The sequence below is a fragment of the Festucalex cinctus genome, chromosome 1 (assembly GCF_051991245.1).
Source record: "Festucalex cinctus isolate MCC-2025b chromosome 1, RoL_Fcin_1.0, whole genome shotgun sequence".
Taxonomy (NCBI): Eukaryota; Metazoa; Chordata; class Actinopteri; order Syngnathiformes; family Syngnathidae; genus Festucalex; species Festucalex cinctus.
The window spans coordinates 10501064-10522474 of record NC_135411.1 but is presented as its reverse complement, the minus strand read 5'-3'; the positions used below and the strand labels follow the sequence as shown (position 1 = coordinate 10522474).

At 40.7% G+C, this 21411-nt stretch overlaps 1 protein-coding gene across 7 annotated transcripts in view; it reads right to left on the bottom strand.

Moving 5' to 3' along the window:
• kcnab1b (potassium voltage-gated channel subfamily A regulatory beta subunit 1b) overlaps nt 1–21411 on the bottom strand; it is a 67523-nt gene that overhangs the window by 43389 nt on the left and 2723 nt on the right. For 2 of the 7 annotated variants that reach the window (XM_077515447.1, XM_077515446.1), the window contains exons 2-5: nt 20725–20891; nt 20333–20510; nt 10090–10235; nt 7663–8154 (exon numbers count right to left, since the gene is read on the bottom strand). In XM_077515447.1, coding sequence (XP_077371573.1) covers nt 7663–7877 — 215 coding nt within the window. In that variant the 5' untranslated portion in view covers nt 7878–8154; nt 10090–10235; nt 20333–20510; nt 20725–20891. Of the gene's footprint in view, nt 1–7662; nt 8155–10089; nt 10357–13953; nt 14220–20332; nt 20511–20724; nt 20892–21411 lie in introns of those variants that run through there. The other 5 variants (XM_077515450.1, XM_077515449.1, XM_077515448.1 and 2 more) reach the window with 5 other exon arrangements.

The following is a 21411-nucleotide window of genomic DNA, read 5'->3' as shown; positions in this document are numbered from 1 at the left end:
TATATGCAAAACAGTTCGATTTAACATGTACGGAGCGTATACCAGCAAAGTGTTGCCACGTTCCATTTGCATTTGTGTTATTTTTTGGAACAACATGATGACAGTTGAGCTCCGTAATTTTGGGCTTGTCCACAAATCTGCGTATAAATTACGGTATTTTTTTTTTAAAAGTTATATACCGTTATTTTACCGATGTGGCCCACTTGGTAATATATTTTCCTCCATGCGGCCCCTGAGCTAATATGAGTTTGACACCCCTGCCCTAGAAGTTTTTCAGAGGTATATTTCACACCTAAACGTGAAGTCTTAATCAGTGGTGGTTCTAGGGGTATTGGGGGTGGGGGGGGGGGGGGGGGGTGCCCCCATATATGTGTGCCAGGCCCCACTGTGACCCCACCAGCAAGTAGAAACTAAGCAATGCCTGTGGTACATTGCGTCATTGCCATGGGTGCTGACTTGATCTATTGTGACAAATTAGGGGTACTAGATTAAGACAATTAATTAGTACAATAAATAAATACCGTAAATAAATAATTACAGTAAAGCAGTTTAAACGTGTGTGTTTAAAACTGTGCCCCTCAGACAAAATTGAACTAAAACCCATCACTGGTCTTAACACAATGCTTTGTCATCAGGCTTGCGTGGTCCTGGTCTGCAATTTCCATGTCGTTATGGAAACGAGATGAAACTGCGTGACAAGCAGTCGCTTATCACACATTCAGCCGCGTGCGTCCGTTATATTCTGCTAATTGCTTCTTTTCCATCAGCTGACTTAAGTTTATTTTCTTTCTGGCTATCTCCTTTTGTCATTTCATGTCATTGTGTCTGTCTACACAAGTACTGTACAATCTCAATCCTCTCATTGGGTGCCGAGGCCCGAAAAGCGTGTTAAAAGTTGGAAGCCAAGCCATGTTCCAAGTTGAGAGCCCACTCATTGAGATAAGAGAGTGTTGTTTACTCGCTCGGCCCAGCCTCGTTACAACTCCCACTCGGGCACACATGGAGGGCTCTACCGCATGGCTCTATTACACTTAGCACTACATTGTTACGTAAATCATCTGCTCAATTGAGGTCATGCCAAGCAAATTAGTACCACTGTTCACAAACTTTGCCTTCTGGCGATAAGATACACACTACTTCTGTCGAATGCGCTTTTACAGCAGTGATTTTCAGAACTCCGGGGTACCTACAAATGGGGACCAGCGTGTAGCTAAAACAAACATCGTAGACTAATCAATCCTCCCTAGCTTTGCTTTTGGACTAAAAAGCCCTCACAAAAACTCACAAAGTTAATTTTTCAAGTCCATTTTTTTTTTCAAGAACAAAAGCCTTTGGTCTCTTTTCCAATTCCTGAATAAAGTGTCATATTAGATAGCAAGATAGATACACGTAGCTATTGAGCGAACTAGCTAGCTAGCTACACTCAAGGACGCATCTGTCAACACTCAAGGACGCATCTGTTGAGGAAGGACGCATCTGTACTTGCTCCTGCACTCGCTCGTGAATCTAACTACTTGTTGATTTTTGCATTGGGATTTTTAACTACATTGTTGCAGAATGCCTGGCGGAAAAAGAGCTGACGAGATTGAGGAGATAAAATCTTCTCTTAAAAAAACTCAGTGGAATGGTTGCCGAATTACTTGAAATGAAGAAGAGCATTGAGCCACTTCTTCAGGAAATACAGCAATTGAAGAAAGAGACACAGGAAAAAGATCGACGCATTGTTGCCTTGGAACAAAAAGTGGATGATTTGGAACAAAATCTTCGTATCAACGATGTGATAGTCACCGGTATCAAGATCAAGCCGCGCCGTGGCCCTTTGAGAGCTGCGGCTAGCACGAGCACGGAAGATTCTGACCAATATTCAGGGAACGAGACTGTGGAACAGCAAGTGACACTTCAACTCAGAGATTTGGGATTAACTGTTGATCCTGCGCACATTCAGATGTGCTTTTCGCTTCCAACTGGAGGGACACGACCACCGGCAGTTCTGATCAGGTTTGTTGACAGAAAGAAAAAGATTGCTCTTCTGAGAGACCGTCACAAGCTTCGTGGGAAACATGTCTACATCAACGAAAACCTCACCAAACGAAATGCTGACATCGCCAAAAAGGCTCGACAAATGAGAAAGAATGGACTTATCGAAAGCACGTGGACAAAAGACTGCCGAATTTTTATTCAAACTAAAGATAACTCTGGTCAACTAAAAACACGAATCGTGAAAGGAGCTGAGGAATTGGCAGCGCTTGAGAGAGAACAGTAATTCACAATATCACAACAACAACAACATCGCTAATTACCCAAAGCTGGAGTTGTATATGATTACTTGCTACTTTGCCAAGGCTAACTCTTGTTTATACACCTGCATTGATAACATGTATTGCTGTCCCCGTTTGAATCTAAATATTGTCTGGCTCGAATTCCGTTTGGACATTTGTACTAACAGTCAAGGCTACATGATAAGGCTGTATTGTGGCTCCAATGAATCTGCTGTCAATACGCAAAATGGGGGTTGGTGGTCTGGTTCCTGGAATTTGGCTGGCGTGGGCCGCTCTGCTGGGTGAGCGAGGCTGGGCAGCGCACAGGAGTCATCAGATCCACAACATGCTAGCAACCAGTGGTGCTACCTGACCAGAATCGAGTGCTGAAATTGCTTGAAAGCAATGGGCCGAATGCAAGCCGATCTACTCTTCTGGAAAGCACAACATGTGTGAAAGCTGATCCGAGGTCAGCAAAGACCCTACTGGTGAATGAGAAGAATTGCGCTTGCCTTGGCTGCTCGCCTGGCGGGGTGGGCTTGCTGGTGGCGTCTGGGGACCGACTCACCAGTGCCAAATGACTGGGACTAGCCACAATCTACACACGGACATTCAAGATGAAGGGATAGTATGGGATGGATAACGATAAAAATTAATGACTATTCTAAATAATGTATATGATTGATGCGTTATAGTAATGGGTCGATGGGGACGGGTCTCGAATAAGCTTCGGCTTCTACCCGTCAGCCCTTCTTTCGGATGTCAATGTTGCAAATGATGTGATGTGATTGATGTAAACTGTAATGTGTCCGAAAGGAAAAAATGAATAAACTAAACTAAACTAAACTAAACTAGTAGGGGTGTTAAAAAAAATCGATTCGGCAATATATCGCGATACTACAGCACGCAATTCTCGAATCAATTCAATAGGCAGCCGAATCGATTTTTTAACATCCATTTTTGATTAAAAAATATTCAACAAAACGTCTAACTTTCACACCTTAAGCATGGAAAATTTTTATATTAATTGAACATTAAGCCTTATTTTATTTCAATGCTATTCTAACATGAAAAAGGTTACAACCTGTTTGTTAAATACAGTGGCTCACAGTTATAACACTGAAGTTTGAGATCAATAAATAATACATTTTCATACAAATCTTACAGTGTATATGTACAAGTTTACTGAATGGTATTTTCTAAATTGAGTAAAAAAAAAAAAAATCGTAACAATCGACTTGTAAATTCATACCGGGATTAATCGGTATCAAATCGAATCGTGACCTATGAATCGTGATACGGATCGAATCGTCGGGTACGAGGCAATTCACACCCCTACTAGCTAGCTAGCTAGCTGGATAGATACATTATTCATCAAAATTACTCTTATTAAATTTCTATTTTTTATCCTGACAAAATATGTCTTAAGCCCGTGTCCCACTGAGGGCCAACATTTGTGATGCTAAGAAATGTTGATTTTTCCATTTGGGTTCGTTCAAGGTTGCAGCATTTCCTAAACGTTTTCTAAACAGTCTTAGCAGTTTGTATTAGTTCTCTAAACAGTTTTAGACTGTTAACTGTTTAGAGAACGAATAATTAACTATTAACGGTAAACACTACGACCTTGAATTAACTCAGATGTTTAACCATCAACATTTGCTAACGTCGCAAACATTCAGCCCTGGGTGGGATATGGGCTATCTCTTGTGAGTTTTTTTCTTGAAAAAATACGAAAACATTCTCACAATACAACTTCACATTCTGTGTTATATATCAAGCCCGAAATAAACCATTCATTGCTTCACATTTTTCTCTTATTTAGTTTTTGAAAACATATCGGAGTGTAGCAATACTGTATGTGTCCGACACGCTACAGCAGCCGCGTCAACCTACGAAAACGTTTGCCTTATTAGTTTAAAGTAACTTATTTTAACCTCTGCAATTCCTTGACGTACACGGGCCAATGGCAGAACCCAGGGTCTTCTTTTTCTAGACCAGTGGTGTCCAAACGTGGTCCTCGAGGGCAGGAGTCCTGCAGGTTTTGGATGTTTCTCTTCTCCAACACAGCTGAAGTTCATCAGCAAGCTCTGCATAAGCCTGCTAACAATCCTGTTGATTGGAACAGGTGCGCTGGAGCAGGGAAACATCCAAAACCTGCAGGACACCGGCCCTGCAGGACCGAGCTTGGACATCCATTGTCTAAACCAATTGTAAAGCCATTCACTTGCGTCGTACCAGCTGCTAGCTAGCGCTAAGCTAACTTGGGCATTTGGTTTCCCTTGCTAGGATGCTGCGAGAGGCCAACAGTGAGTAAACAAATGTGAAGTTAACAAGAGAGGACGTTGGATGGTGGAGGAGAGAAATGTGAGAAATGGCACTGTAAGCTACGCACAGGTTAGCATTATTTTGGCGTGGCTGTTCGGACTCAAATCTGAAAATTCTGATTCTGTTTGTTTTTAGCGGCCAATTCGTTTTGAGATTTGAGTCACCACCAATTTATGAACAGTCACTAGTTTTGCACTATACACTTTGTAAATATACACATAGGGCACACAACACATTTCTTGGTGGGGTGGGGAAGGGTGGAAACACCGTCTTCACCCTTCAACTCCCCTCCAATTTTAATGCACTTCATGTCCAAGGGGAGGGGTGAGTTGGGGCGGGGAGCCATCAGAGGGGATGGACTGCAGTGCCTGGCAGCGCTGTGGTCCCCCCCCATCTGTGTCCCTGCCCCACCACTTTTTCCCTCCTTTTTTGGGGGGGGGATGCGGGTGTGTCGGAGTAGGGGAAATTTTTTCCCTCTGCTCCGACTCACCTGCTCCCAATTTTAATGCACCACACGCACACACTTGTATATACACTGGATGGGGCCACATTCACGGTGTAAGGGTAGAGCTCGCCAGTCGGCGAGCTGGCGTGACGACCGGGGCCTCTCCCCACCGGGCTCGGTGTTCTGGTGTTCCGCCTTTTCCCCTGGTGCTTCCTCCTCTGCTTCCCCCCTCCCGCCGCTGTGCTACTCTCGCACGGCTGGAGGTGGGGTGGGCACGTTTTCCCTCTCTGCGCTGCTGCCCGGTGCCGGTTTCCCGGGGGCTCGCGGGGGGCCGGGTTCGCGGGGGGGTTGGCGGTCGTCGGGGGGGGGGGGGGGCGTCTTGTTTGGGGGGGGTGGAGGTATGGGTGGGTGGGGGGTTGGGTGTTGGGGGTTGGGGTGTGTTCGGGTTTTTGGGGGCCGGGGGTGGTGGGGCCTGGGTCGTGGTGGGTGGCGGGTTTGGGTGGGGTGCGGGGGGGTCGTGGGGGGATGGGGGCTGGGGACCGGTGGGGCGCTGTGGGGGCCCGCTGGGCCTCGTTCTGCGGCCTTGGGCTCGGGGGTGTGGGCTGGGGATGGGGCGGGGGTGTTCCGGGCGTCTGGGTCGGCTCGCCGACCGGTGTCCGCTCGGGTGGCTTGGGGGTGGCCTTGGTGCTGCCGCGGCCTGGGGATTTCGGGGGGGGGGGGCGGTGCTCGCTTTGCTGGACCGCGGTTGACGGCTTCTTTCTTTGGTGGTGGTCCTTATGCATGCCAGATCCGTCGCACCAGCATCTACTGAAACTCAACAGAAGTAGCCTCTCCCTCCCACAGCCCGTTGAATCAGTGGGTGCTGGTGTCTGTGGATCTCACTTTGCTTTATCTATCCTTCCCTCCTTCCTCTCTTTAGTTTTTCCTCTGGTCACTTGAGATCTCAATTTATTGGAAGTTTGAGGTTTCTGGGGTTGGCATAAGACTCTGGTTTTGTAACCACGCAGGAGGGGTTTTGTTGGTGCTGGATTTCACTTTGATGGATTGGATGTACTGGCTTCTATGGATCTCACTCTGCCTTATCAATCCTTCCCTCCTTCCTCTCTTTAGTTTTTCCTCTGGTCTCTTGAGATCTCGCTAAATTTGCTGGAATTTAGAGGCTTCCGGGGTTGGCGTAAGACTTTGATTTTGTAATCATGGGGAAGGCAGGAAGTGTTTGGTCGGTGCTGGATTTCACTTTGATTTATCTTTCTTTTCTCTTAATTTTTTTCTGACCTTTTCTCTGGTCTCCTGACCATTTAAACCTCACGACTCTGGCAAGATTCTGAAGTACCTGGTTAAGGCGAAGGGTAATGGGATATTTATAAGGTTTTAGGTGAATTAATGAGTATAAATTTATACGTATTTGCACGCACACGCACGCGCACGCACGCACGCAAACGCACGCACGCAAACGCACACACGCAAACGCACGCACAAAAAAAAAAGAAAAAAAAAAAGAACAATGATGATAAGACGTTGAATCGGTAAGACTACCGAATGAACAATTCTGAGCTCTTTAAAAAATACAAAATAAATAAAAATAAAAATAAAAATAAAAAAAAATAAAAAATAAATAAATTTATGAACAGTCTAATTGCCAATGGGTGTTATATGTTATCTTTGTAGCCTGCTAGGGATGTAACGATATCCAAACATCACGATACAATATTATCACGACATGAAGGTCACGATACGATAATTATCATGATATTGTCGGGGCGTTGGCGATATTTAAAAAAGATCACAATATTGTAAAAAAGAGAGCTCATAGTAAAAAAAGACACAATATTGTGCTTTTGTACATGACAGCAATGCATATAAACCACCTACAATCGCTAATAACAATATTGAGGCACTTACTTGCTAATGCAAGCACACATTAATCTCTTCACAAGCAAATTAGGTTCCCCTTCATCTGACAATTAGCATAGATTTTAAACATAGAAGGCCAAAACATCCCTAATGAAAATTAAATTGCACTAATAAACTAGCCACTATAGGGTGCTACAACTGCACAAATGGAAATCAACTTGACTTTTTTTTTTTTAACAGATGTGTTCCTTTTAAGTATTGTGAACATGACGACGACGACGATATTGTGGCAGTTTTAATATCACGATATCACGATATTGCCCTTATCGTGACATCCCTATAGCCTACAGGAGCTCTTTGCTCGTGTTCTTATTTTGTATTTGTGTTTGTTCTATTCAATAAACACCAGAAAGAGCATTTTCAAACCAATTAAGTGAAACTGGATCATTTCCCACGGCACACCTGATGAGCTCTCACCGCACAGTAATTGGGAATCACTTTCCTACAAGTAGTCCACCAAGTTCACATTCAGTTGTTCAATAATCTTACAAACCTGCCAAAAAGATCTTCCTCTTCTTGCTCCTCAGACAATGTGGGCACTCACCCACATCCTCCCACTGAACGCCTGTTACAGCTCATCTTCATTTTCACAATCAGGCCTTGAGCAGTCATCTCATTTTCTTTCCCACAGTACTCTCACTCATTCAACCTACTGCACAGTTCTGATATATATATATTTTTTTGCAAGAATTTGACAGGAAAGCGGCCGAAGAAACTTACCGGTACTTCATGCCAGTGAGCTTGGCGGTGGACTCCTTGAGGTTGTGGTGGTAGCGATGGGTGAAGGAACCCAGGCTGCGAGCTATCAGGGCCACGGTGCGAAAGCGGGCCCGGGCCTGGCTGGTGGTGTTGGGGCTGGTGGTGTTCTGCTTGCTGTGCTCGCCGTTGCGCGGGGCCTTCAGCCCATGGTCCGTGCACGCGAAGGACACCTGCATGGCTGCGGGTACCAACAAACGCCGCAGCCGCTAGAGCTGCTCCGAGACCGAGGAAGCTGCTCCTTGTTATCGCGACGTGAAGATGAAAGTCCGGGCCAGCTTTGCTCGTGGTTGTGGAATCTCATATGGAGGTCACAGGCAGGGATGAAGAAGCATGAGTGTCGTTTTTTTTTTTTTGAGGGGGAAGAGAGGGGGAGTCAAGCTGATGTAACAGCCATGCGGTCCTGATTGGTGTGTGAGGATTTAAGAGTGAGATCCTGCGAAAGGCTGACTCCACCTGAAAATGTGAAAAAGAATAGAGAGGAAAGGAATGAGATCATTTTTTACTATTCGCCACATGTCTATTAATAATGTCTGCATTCCCTCTTCTAATTAAAATACTGTCTCCTGCTAATATCTTATTGCCCATTTGGATTTCTTTTTTTTTCTTTTCTTTTTTCTAATTCAGATTGTATGGAAGTGTAGAACTGCTAATGTGGAGTCAACGTTTTTGACGAGCAAAAGCATTTAAACGTATTTGCAAACACGTTTAAACATATTTAAAGACCTTTGAACGAACGTTGAAACGTAAAGTTTCGAGTCACCAAAAAAACAAACAAAAAAAACAATAAAATAAAAATTTGTGTATTTTTTTTTATTAACAAAAATAATAACAATAATAAAAAATAAAATAAAATAAAAACACAAATAATGCAGCGTATATGATAGGGCTGGGAATCTTTGACCGTCTCACGATTCGATTCGATTACGATTTTTGAGTCTACGGTTCGATTCAGAATCAATTTTCGATTCAAACAATTTTCGGTTCAAAATTATTTGATTGACAAATCATTTGTGCTTCAATTTACAGATATGCAAAACATTGTCATGATCTACTCCAGTCTGCTTTGCAAGACAAAATGACAAATAGAGACATTAAAGTTTCTTTTTTTTGTTTAAACATTTATTAATTTTGTGTTGTAAGTGCCTTTCCCCACAATTTGACAATGATTATTATACAAATTGAAGTTGGACTAAAATCTGTGTCAACCGGAATACGAACCACATTCTCCCCAGTCCAATAGGCATGTGCTTAATTAAACACTGAGCTAACCAGACTGTTTAAATCCATGACACACTGCTTAGTTATACTGAATCAAGTGGAATAATATTGTAAGGTGTTGTGTTGTAAAATATTCTCCAAAAAGGAGAAGCTAACTGACTTGTTAAAATGTAGTGAAACACCATCCATCATGAAACACTTAAATAAAGTGGAATAATACTGAAAGATACTGTGTAAGATGAACGTAGAGTTAATGAGTTAAATCCACATTTATGTGTTGAAGTAATACAATTCATGATATGAGATTTAGTACATATGCATATCATAAAATAGACACATTTGCAATGTACAATAGTAGTTGGGATTCGAACCCCCAACCTCCTCCTTCCTAGACGATGCACTTTACCAACTGTACCAGCACCAGCATCAGACACCTGTGAATGATGATGAGTGGTACTTACTGTATGTAAGGAAGTAGCAAGTTGAATGTCTCTCCCATTGAAAATGAATGGGAAATATTTGATGTAAAATATTCATTTTGTGTGAAAACCAAAAGTATGTTGAATGAGGAAAACTAGTGGCCCGGGTGGCCTGAATTTTTGAAGCATATTTAAATTTTAATGGTGTAAATTGGTTGTTGTAAGGTTTGGGTTAGGGAGTTCATACGGGACAAAAAAAAAGTGAGTGGAATAAAATGTTATAATGAAAATAAGAAATTCAGCATTCACACAGTTATGTAAATATAATGAACATTTCAGCAGTCTCACAGGATTTCCATTCTCTTGAGGCCTGAACAAAACTGTATAGTAACCAGATGGGTACACTGATAGAGCTCCAGGTCAGATTTTATACAGCGTAGACAGCCACTTAACTCAGACGTGATAAGTGTGGTGTCCCTCTCAAAGGTTCTGCAAGTTTTCTTTCACAGCTTGGGAACAAACATGTCAGTTTGTTTGTTTTGTTAATTCCTGAAAAGTTTGATTAAAATCAATGTGGGCTCCTACCCATATATTTCTGTCAACCACAACCCAAATATAGTGACACTGCATAGCAGCACTTTGCACATCAAAAAGCCAGCAACAAGCTCTGCAGCTGGAAAACTCAAACATTCTTCCACAGACAAAAACCGAACATTGCATCCAGATAATCTTCAAATAAAAGTGTCCTTACATGCAGTGAGTTGTCATTAATAGCTCTAGGACGAAATTGCGTTTCCACCTTTGAGGTCTCGTCAGACCGGACCACCAGCTGCGTCCTGCCACAGAAGTCCTCCGGAAGGGGTTTAGCGACCCCGGCGTGGGAGCGAGAGCGCCGAGCTTGATGATGAAAGGACACCGGAACGGTGGGAGACGAGCAGAGAGGGAGAGGAGGAGAAACTAAGACGCATGGTCGCTCAAGAGCAGCGCGCGGCGAACGTAAAGAGCGAGAGAGAGAGAGAGAGAGTCTGACTGGAAGAACTGCGGTGTTTTCTGTGCTGCCACACACTCGAGAGAGAGAGAGAGAGAGAGAGAGAGCGGAAAGAGGAGGAGGTGTACTCCAAGTACAAGAGTTGATGGACGTTTATTTATGGACGAACAGCAACACCACTGGCATGACGCTAAGTATCATATGGAATAACCTACATGTGCGAACGCCATAGAAATGCTTCACTTCACTATAAACAAACTGAGGCTAAACGCACGACCTCTCCACTTTAGCCTTTACAATTCGTCCCATCTGTGACACACTGCGCAAATGGTGTTTTCTAGCCGGAAAGTACCAATCAAAGGGAGGCCAACTCAAGCGCGGGCAGATGGGGAGTGAGTGCAGCAGGGAAGTAAAGCATGATGAACCAAGCATTTGAGGAAGGCGTCTTGACTTTCCTTCCCCCCCACTGAGCTGTAATGTGACAATGCAGGATTTCATGCTTCATTCAACACTGGTGCACCTCCAGGCCAATGCGGGTTTATTTATATCCTCACGGTTGTGTTTGATGAGGGCAAACACTTGTGTCTTAAAAAAAAAAAAATCAGCTCAATTGCAGTCAGGTACTTTTTATATTGAGCTTCTGCCAAATGGAGTCTGAGCGAGATATTTATACATGTTGACAGGAATGTATAAGCTTCTAGTATACATTAGGCTGCCACTCACTGGTCACTTTATTAGGTAAACCTGCACAATCTAATAGAAAACGATTGAAATCTGCCATATAAAAAAATGTGGATGCTGCATTTATTTATTTCGTCTAATCAGCATAGGCCGAAATTATTTCTGATAGCCGTGGGCAAAAATATTGCATTAACACAGTATTAAAATTACAGCCCTATTTTTTTTTATTTATTTTTTTATAATAATTGGGTAAATTAAAACTATTTTTTTCCAATGACCAAAATCTGTTTTATTGTTTGAATATTTTGTGCATTAAGAATAAGAAATGTGCACCCACGTTAAGTTTAAATAAATAGGCAAAAAAATATATATCTTAACTATTTGTAGAACAAGCACATGGGCTACTCATGTTGTCCTTGGGGCTAATTAGTACATGCTGGCACCATGTTTTGGTTATTTGTTTGTTTGTTTGTTTAGGACAATTTTCTGAAAATTCTGAACAAAAGTGAGCACAAACTGTTGATCAAATCCTGAGCAACAGCCAAGTTTAAAAATGCCATTTAAGTGGCCATCAGTGCAAGTCAATTTTAGTTAAAAAAATAAAAATAAAAAAATGGAGTGTATGTTCTGTCCTCATTGGCCAGAGTAGACGTTTGACACTCCTGAACCTCCTGCCTCCTGATAACTAACTGCTCACAGAGAAGGAGGGGAAAAAAAGTTATTTGGAGACAATTAAAACCCAAAACTTTGTTTTATGCATTTTTTTGTTCAGAAACCAGTGCTTTCTTTTTTTTCTTATTGCAAAACCAACGTATGTTCTACGACTAATGACTTAAGAACTGAAACTTTCATCTACTCTTTCATTTGGTCAGTTCGGTACTTATATTGTTAAAGAGGTCAATATATTATGGGTCTTGAATGACTACGATAAGATTTACATCATATCAGATTTGTCTTAAGTATCACAGCTCTGGTGGAATTCCTGTTGGAATTGGCTTCAGGATGCCAAATTGTGCTACATGCATCAAGAAATTTCAGTCCCCCTGCCTTTGGTTTAGATTTGAGAACCATTATGAAGTTTTTATTGCTTTAAGTATCATAGTTAGTGTCGGAGGCTTCCATGACTACCCGATACCTAAAAAAAATAAGGCTGGTATTGACTCAATACCGAGACCTGGTATCAGTACTCGCTCATCCCGAATATTCACATTAACTCATTCACTGCCATTGACGGAAAAAGACGTCAAATGATGAATTTTTGCTTGGGCTGGTGGTGAAATATTGTTAACTGATTTTGATGAGCATTCCAAAGGCTTTTGAGTCACCCGACTCCACGGTTCATGTCTTCCTATAACGAGACCTCATTGTTAATGTCACGAGCGCCCCCGAGGCTTAAAACGCTCAACGTCGATCCCATTTCAAAGTGTGTCAGTCAAAATCGTCAAGTAGAACGTGACGCGACGACGTTCCTGTCTGGAGACCCCAAAGCAAAAGAGACATCCAAGTTCTCTGCGTTAATTGCTCCAGTGCCCTCTGATCGAGTTATGTCTTTTTTTTGTCGCAATCCTCACAAACACACGGAGTACTCCGTTGAGGAAATGCTGCGGTGCGCATTCTGGCTATGACGGTTAGATTAAAAGTCGCTTTGACCTGACCTTCTGCCTCATGCCGTGTGGAACATCTGCTAGTGAAGCTTAGATCCAGCTGTCATGTTTGTTCTCAAACCGTTAGATAACAAGTTGAGCCCAAAACACTTTACAGAGAGCTTAAGCTCATGTTTGTAAGTTACACTCATTGACAGGAACACTTTTATGTCATGCTAGTGTTAGCCACTTATAGTACAAAAAACAATAGAACAAAAGTTAATCTTAGTTTTACTGCTTTGCTACTTAACTTCTGGTCTACAGTGAACCCCTCAAATAGTAAAAAAAAAAAAAAAAAAAAAAAAAACGTAAACGTGTTTGGCAGATTGTTTTGCTTTGACTTGCAAGCAAAATCTTGAGAGACAAGAACTGTATAGTGGAAGCGAACTTAACTCAAATGTTAATTGGCAATCCCAGTTGAAGTTTACCATCTAACAAAGCAGAAAACAAAGAAAGAAAAAATGTTTTGGGAACGTCCAATAGGCTATTCTTTATCTCCCGCGAAGAATTATTGCAATTTACTGAAGAGTGACTCTCCATTTATTACCAAATGTTTGCATTAAATGTTTAATTTCTTCACATTCTATTTAATTATGTCATTACTTTATGTTCTGTTTAGAAGTATAAAATTAAAGTGACATAATTTTCTGTTAAAAACATTTTTAAAATTTTTTTTAGGGAGAGCTGGAACGGATTAATGGCATTTTCATTCATTTAAATGGGGAAAGATGATTTGAGATACAATTGTCACAGAACAAATTAAAGTTGCATCTGTCAATACTTCTAGTACTTTTGATGCATAAAATTTAATACAATGACGAAAAATTGTGAACAGACCTTTTGCTGCGACGCAGATGATGATTCGTTGCTGTGTCAAACTTCCGCAGTGTAGCGCCAACTATTGCTGAGGCGGACTTTTGCAAACGTGCGCCAGCAGACTCAAATTAAATTCAAGCGGAATTCAATTTGGGGGAAAATGTTGCAAAAAGGAAAACGCAAATGTGGCGCGTTAAGAAGTTGAGTGGTTGACGCTTGCTGAAACAGCAATCTCATGCAATCTGAGAGGCATACATAAAAAAAAAATATATATATTTAATTCCAAAAATATTCCAATTAATGTATTTTTATGGTTGATTGACTGCAAAGAAATCCTGCTCGCGCCTCCTGGGGTCCATTCTGAGCTACCAATTCAAGTTACCAAATGTGGTTCCCCGCCTGATAATTCCCTCGAATCATCCCGCAGCCTAACTAAAAAAATGTCACACATTCTACTGGGTGTTTTTCCCGCCTTATCAGCACTAACCTCCTGTTGCGATTAAGAGCGAAAGCCTTTCCAAGCCGCGTGTGACGTCACTGACGTTGCAGTCCCAACGTTGACTCCTCCGGATCACTTCCAGCTTTAATGGTTTTTCCTCCGCGCTCTCACCCGGAATGTGTCCTTTTTCTCCTCCCTCCTCACTCCGCTCACGAAGCGACATACATAGACATGACAATTTCTCATCCCACACCATCCTCCATATCCCCCTCACGTCCGAGTGGATCAACTTGTCCCAGTGCAGCAGATGATTGCGACGCACGGTGCAAGTACTCAGTAATGGGATGCGACTTAATCTCTTCACTTATGCTATTAACTCATTTGCTCCCAATAACGTGTAAATACATTTTTTTAATGTTTTAAGTGTCCCAAAGACGTATTTGTACGTTTTTTTGTTTGTTTGTTTGTTTGTTTGTTTTATGCTAGAGCATACTCAAGGCTTTGATGCAGCCTCTCAACTGCAAAGAACGGTTGCAGAAATGGTAGTTATTACACAAGCGGCCAGTAGGTGGCAGCAGAGCAAAGGAGATCAACCAGGGCCATGTAGAAAAAAAGCTAAATTACTTACAATTTTGAATAGATTTGTGAAAACTGATGAACCTTAACTCTCTTCTAATGCTAATTGCTGCAAAACGGAAAGAGATAGAAACATACTTTTTTTTCCTGATGAAAGAAGAGACTTTAATCTTTCTTTTGATAGGTTCCATGCTTTTATAGCAATAGAAAACAATATTCTGTGGTCAAAATCCAGTAAAACAGCCGGGAGCGAACAGGATTGTTTCTGTGAAAATGGCTGGGAATGAAAGAGTTAAAGACCCTGTAAATGAAATTCTTTCGAAATACATTACACATCTGACGTTATGTTTAAAGACTGAGCACTATATAGTGTGAGTACATCACTTAGAGCAGTAGTTCTCAAAAATGTTTTACATTAAAGCTGCTCAATGCAGGGAGTTGGATTTTGAATCGCTACTGCCTCATGTGGTCGAAAAGTGAAACTGCACACTTCTTCACGCACACAACGCACGCATGACGTCACATCCGCAGACAGTGGGCGGGAAATTCCAAACCAAATCCAGTCTGAAAACTATTGGCTAGAGGCTAATTAGAAAATGTCTGTGTCATAAATCCATCCATCCATCCATTTTCTTGACCGCTTACTCCTCACAAGGGTCGCGGGGGGTGCTGGCGCCTATCTCAGCTGGCTCTGGGCAGTAGGCGGGGGACACCCTGGACTGGTTGCCAGTAGAGGTGGGAATCTTGGGGCACCTCACGATTCGATTGCGATTACGATTCAGAGGCTACGATTCGATTATAAAACGATTATTGATTCCCCCCCAGGCAGCAGAAAAAAAAACAATGTATTTTGGTGCTTTTAATGTTTCGTACATTAGTTACAAAAATAGTACAAAAGTCCTCTCAGGCCTAAATAAACTACTATTTCAGTATCAAGTTAACAGGTCAAAACAGTAAATAAAATACTCAAGTCCTCATTCTGTAACAACAGCTTTTAAGTATATTCAGTCTTCAACAGAATAAAACATAGCATTGAGCAAAAATATATTATTTTTATCCACTCAAAAGTGCACTGAGGTATAAATGAAAGTCAATGTGAACTACTACTTCAATACAAATGCCTAAAAAAAAAAAAAGTGCTTTCCTGCTTTTTAAGTTGTGTAAAGATGAACATGTAAACATTAAAGTTTCTCAGAGGTACAAAAAAAAAAAAAACTCAAGTGCTTTTCTGCTTTTTAACTTGTGTAAACATGAACGTGTAAACATTAATGGGATCGTTCGGCTTTTTTAACATGAATCTCAATTTGATCCTCACCTCCCGTGTGTGCGATCAGCACTGACTTCGGCGTTGGACGAGAGGAAAATAGTCCACCAAGCTGGCTGGGGTCTCGGAAATAAAGCGTTTTTCTTCTAAAAACTTTTTGTTTTCAAAAGCGTGATACATTTCCATCACAATACTCTTTTCTGAATAAAGTCAGACGCCATTACCGCCAGCCACTACTTTTCTGTTCGTTCGTTCGTATCACTGCGCGGCGCCCTGTAGAACGCTAACCGATGCACTGCATCCAGCTAGCTGATACTTCCGCCTGAAGTTGTTTGCCTTTTCGGAGCAGGTCTGATCTCACGAAGAGGTGGGTTGGTCAGCTCAGCCATGCTTGTTGTTGTTTTGAATCTCGAGGCGGGTCCGTCCCAAAAGCGTCCCGAAGACCGCGCGCGCTACTACGTTTCAGTTCCGCGTACTTTTCGCTCCGGTTCACTTTAGTTTCGCTTCCCTTGGCATATTTATATAATCGGAATTTGGACGTTTGTGAATCGTTCTCGATTGTTCCACGGCCGAATCGTGAATAATCTAAGAATCGGAAATTTTGCACACCTCTAGTTGCCAGCCAATCGCAGGGCACACAGAGACGAACAACCATCCACACTCACAAGCACACCTAGGGACAATTCGGAGCGCCCAATTAATCTGCCATGCATGTCTTTGGAATGTGGGAGGAGACCGGAGTACCCGGAGAAGATCTGTGTCATAAATGTCAAATAAAAAGGTTATTGCAAAGATATTTTGGGGAAAATTGCTCAATAGAGCAGCTTTAAGTACCACCTAAAGTAACCACCATCATGACGCACTACTCTTCAAATGCCCCTGATAGTTACTTCATAGAATGCATATGACCTACATACAGGTAAAAGCAGCATTTCAGAGATAGTTTACACCAGTAGAAGCTGATGCAGGATGCAGTAGTGAGCAACAACTGACAAGATTTAAATAAACAACACACACCTCAACAACAGTGCCACACACATACAGTATTTTATTAAAAACTACTCAAATTAACATTCATGTCTGAGGGAGTGACATCATTTTCAGCGCAATCAGTAAAGGAACTAAATTTTTAAAGCAATTTTGTTTTACTGTTTACTGGTTTTAATATAGGGGGAAAAAAACTGTACTTATAGATTCCAATAAAATGCATTGCATATACTGTAAACTAAACGAAGTAAGGTTATAACTTAATTAAAATACACAAAAAACAAAAAAAAACAAAAAAAACTAAAACAAAAATTGGGGGGGAAAAATTGGGACAAAATAAAATAAAAACAAAAACCAATAGAAACTACATCTTACATTTATAAAGCTAATTTTAACGATAATTATGGCAACATCCTTTTCATTTTCATCTTTGTCAATTAATATCATGCATGAGCTTTCATAGTTTGTGGTTTTTAGACATATTTATTTTTATATTGTTGTATGTCCGTACAAAAGAAGGAATGTCAAACAGTCATTTAAGAATTCTAGTTTACTTTACGTTATTACAGGTCATTTTTATCTTGCACTCAATAAATTCTCCATACATCAAAACATTAAAACTAATACTAGAACAAGTAAAAAACAACAAAACAAAGTTTTCAAAAAAAATAAACATAATAAATGCCTTAAAAATGATCAAAACTAAATTAATTAAAAAAACAAAAGTCAAAGTGAAATAAAAATTATAATTAAAAAAAAATCTAATTTCAAAAGTATTAAACCCTCACATAAAGTTGTAACTATAATATAGTTGTAACTAATATAGGTAAATATTTGGATACACATTTTAAAACAGTAAATGCAAATATATTATCCTGAAACGTTAAATACAACGGAACTGTACTTGAAATATGTACTCCACTAGATTTAAAAAAAAAATACAAATAAAACGTTAAGCCACTGTAAAATTAAGAACAGTTTGAACATTCAATGGTTCTTGCATAAAACTAGAGGGAGCTTGCACACCACAATTAGCACACTTTGACAAAAAGACTGACTGACGTGGCACTTTAGAGCGCCTCGTTGTCATTGAGAGGAAAAGTCACACAATCACCCGGTAGCTAGATTGCAGCCACCAGAACCTTTACGTGGAAATATTTCCACAAACATGTAGTTCTATTTAGGCATAAGAAAGATTCTAGATGAGGAGGTAGCATCCATTTTTCCAGGTTGCAAGAGTAGTATATGATTGTCAGGGGTACGGTTGGAGCTCATTCAACCAACACGCCCGCAGCAGAAAGAACAGCTTAATTTTTCACAATTTGCAAGCCTCACTTTATACACTTAGCGATTTTATTAACCATTCAGACTTGGCAGGGTTGTTAAAAAAAACACTCGTCTCTGTGCCAAATTTAGAAGACATATTTTATGTTTTTAGTATACCGAGAGGACTTTAAGAATCATCCGGTTTGCTAGTTTATGATGCATTTCACATCTTTATTATAGCAGAAAAAAATAACATGGAAGACAATGTGAAGGCGTTATCGAGACACTGACTTGAATAGCATGTTGTGCATGCACAGCCAATTGTCCCTAAAGGCAAAGCCATCCACACATCTTATAGTGACTATTGATAATACACGAGTTGTGCGCTTTATGATTAATGACTCACAAGCTGAGTCTGGACTTTGGGCATGTTGACTTTATTGCTCCTTTCATTTGTAAAGGAGTTGCAGCGCAGCCTAAATGCTCCGAGGATAGGATTTAGTAGAGTGCAATAAACCTGTTCATAAAATAGATGGTCTGTACGGTTTTAATAAGAATAATAAAGAGAGAGAAGTGAGGGTCAACAAATCACTGACATAATGATTTGATGCCACACGAGCTAGCTTAGCATAGCATAAGAGACGTGGGAAAAGGTTAGATTAGCTACCTGGCTATACCATCCATCCATTATCTGAACTGCCTATCCTTACCAAGGGAGAAAAAAAGAAAAAGGTTGAAAAAACTATTTCTATATTCTATGTAGGCCTACTATTGCTAATAGTACAATTTTGGTTTAAAATGGTGTCATTCACTTGCTCCATTGGAATGCAGGCAGCCATTAACTCATTCACTCCCAGCCATTTTCACAGAAGCAGAAGTTTTACTGGATTTTGACTGATTTTGCAAGGCCCACAGAATATTGTGTTCAATTCCTATCAAAGCATGGAACCCATCAAAAGAAAGATTTAAGTCTCTTCTTTCATCAGGGAAAAAAGTATGTTTCTATCTGTTTCCATTTTGTAGCAATTAGCATTAGAAGAGAGTTAAGTTTCATCAGTTTTCACAAATCTATTTAAATTTGTAAGTAATTTAGCTTTTTTTCTAGATGGTCCTGGTTGATCTCCTTTGCTCTGCTGCCACCTGCTGGCCATTTGTGTAATAGCTACCATTTCTGCAACCGTTCTTTGCAGTTGAGAGGCTGCATCAAAGCTCTAGCATTAAAAAAACAAAAAAAAACAAACAAAAAAAACCCGTAAAAATACGTCTTTGGGACACTTAAAACATAAAAAAAATATATATGTACATGTTATTGGGAGCAAATGAGTTAAAAGGCTAAAACATAAAACAATGCTCACAGGCATCTAATCAATATCATCTGTGAAAAATGACTAACATTACTGCAACTTACTTGCAAACGGCTTCTGTGCTACAGCGTCAACATCTACCTTTGGGATGTGGATATGTATTATGCTGCCCCCTGGGGGCTAGTGTGCACATACCAGGAGGAGCAGCACAAACTCATTCATTGACTGCTCATTTGCCTTTCCATTCATTTCAATGTTTTGAGTCATATTTCGAGCATGGTCACATAAATTGCGAAACGAGACTAAAATCTCCACCCTTGGGAAATTTCACAACATTTACAATAACACAACTAAAACGGAGGAAGAAGAAGAAGAAGAAGAAGAAGAAGAAGAAGAAGAAGAAGAAGAAGAAGAAGAAGAAGAAGAAGAAGAAGAAGAAGAAGAAGTAGTAGAAGAAGAAGAAGATGAAGAAGAAGAAGTAGAAGAAGAAGATGATGAAGAAGAAGAAGAGCATTGTTATGGTTTAAAATAGCAGTTGTTTTAAAATAAGCACAAATGTAAGATTTACACATTCCTAGCCTACATATATTAGGAAAATAAAATTAATTAAAAGACTTCACTAAGTAACAAACCCTACCAAAATGTTCCCACAGACAGCTGCATTTTAGTAACAACAGTCCACAAACGTGAGTAAAGAGAATCCCATTTAGCAAATCCAAACTGCTTCCCAGATTTTCGACACCAAACACATCTGAAGGAATGCCGACCTCATTTCTTATTCAAATCCTGACGCTTTCATAGCATTGAAGACGTGTTATGGAAGAAAATTAGCGCTAAGAAAGGATATGATCAAGGTGTTTGGTATTTAAGAGGCCTTTTCATCTCCAAGCCGTAGTGGAATTTTACAATAATCTTAAATGCCTCATGGGGAACAACATGGTGTGTGTGTGATACCCTCAAACTGCACTCAAAATATCAAGTGAATAAAAATGTACATTTGGATTTGATCAATGTAATTGTCATATCCTACCTGTGGAGCATGTTGGCACATGGAAAACGCTACTCTTAAGCTCCGCTGGCTTCAAAGCTTCCGAGAGGACAGCTGGTGGGATTCTGGGGTACTAGCAGCATGGGTTTGCCCCCCTCCCCTGCCTGTAATGAGCTGGATGCAAGTGTGACAGCAGCACTCCAGCGTGAACACCCCCGTCCTGAAATACATACAGTAGGCATGTATCATTTCTCTCAGGCTGACAGGGCAATTTTGGGATCATCTTCAATATGCTTAGTAAGAATGTGGCCTGAAAATTCCAGCAAATGCAAAGTGATTTTGCCACAAGGTTAATTTCTTCCGTCAGTCAAAATAAACCACGAGAAGTATGTCAAGCAGGAGCCGTTTACTGCGTTACCATGTGTAGGTCATACCTGTGAGGTCACCTTTATTCTTAGTTGACGGACAAATGAAGACAAAACAGGAATCCGCCTGAGCTCCATGACGGCTCCAGCGAGGCAAGCCCGCTCTCGGCTCTCGTCTGGGAGGAAAGCCAAGCTAAAGCCACGGGGATATTTTTGTCCAAAATATCTGCATACATCTGTTGTGCAATGTCAGGAGAGAGAAAGAGGGGAAAAAAAAGACAAGTTGCAGCTGATCCACTTCATCTGCTCTGATAACAAACACTACCTGAGAGCGGATTATGAAAACAACTACGATTAAACTCACCAGCTCATAATATTTTCAAAAATTACATAATTAGATGTAATATTAATGTTAATAGTTATTCAACTACTTTTACAAATCCAAAACAAGATTGAATTTGTGTCAAATGAATACACTTTTTGTATTTACATTTTTATACAATAATAGGTTAGTCTCAAAGCTACAGTATACAATAGTTGTTTGAACATGGCTGCCCTCTAGTGGTCTACATGCGACATAACATCGAACTCTCAGGCAACAAAATCAGAGCGCATATTATTACATAGCAAACATATAAAACTACATTTCCTTTTAATCAACGCAGCTATCCTACAAGGGAATTTGGAAGTTCACTCAGTTTGGCCATAAAAAAAAAGAGAAGATGGGCTGTTTTTAAATGTGACTGTTGAGCAACA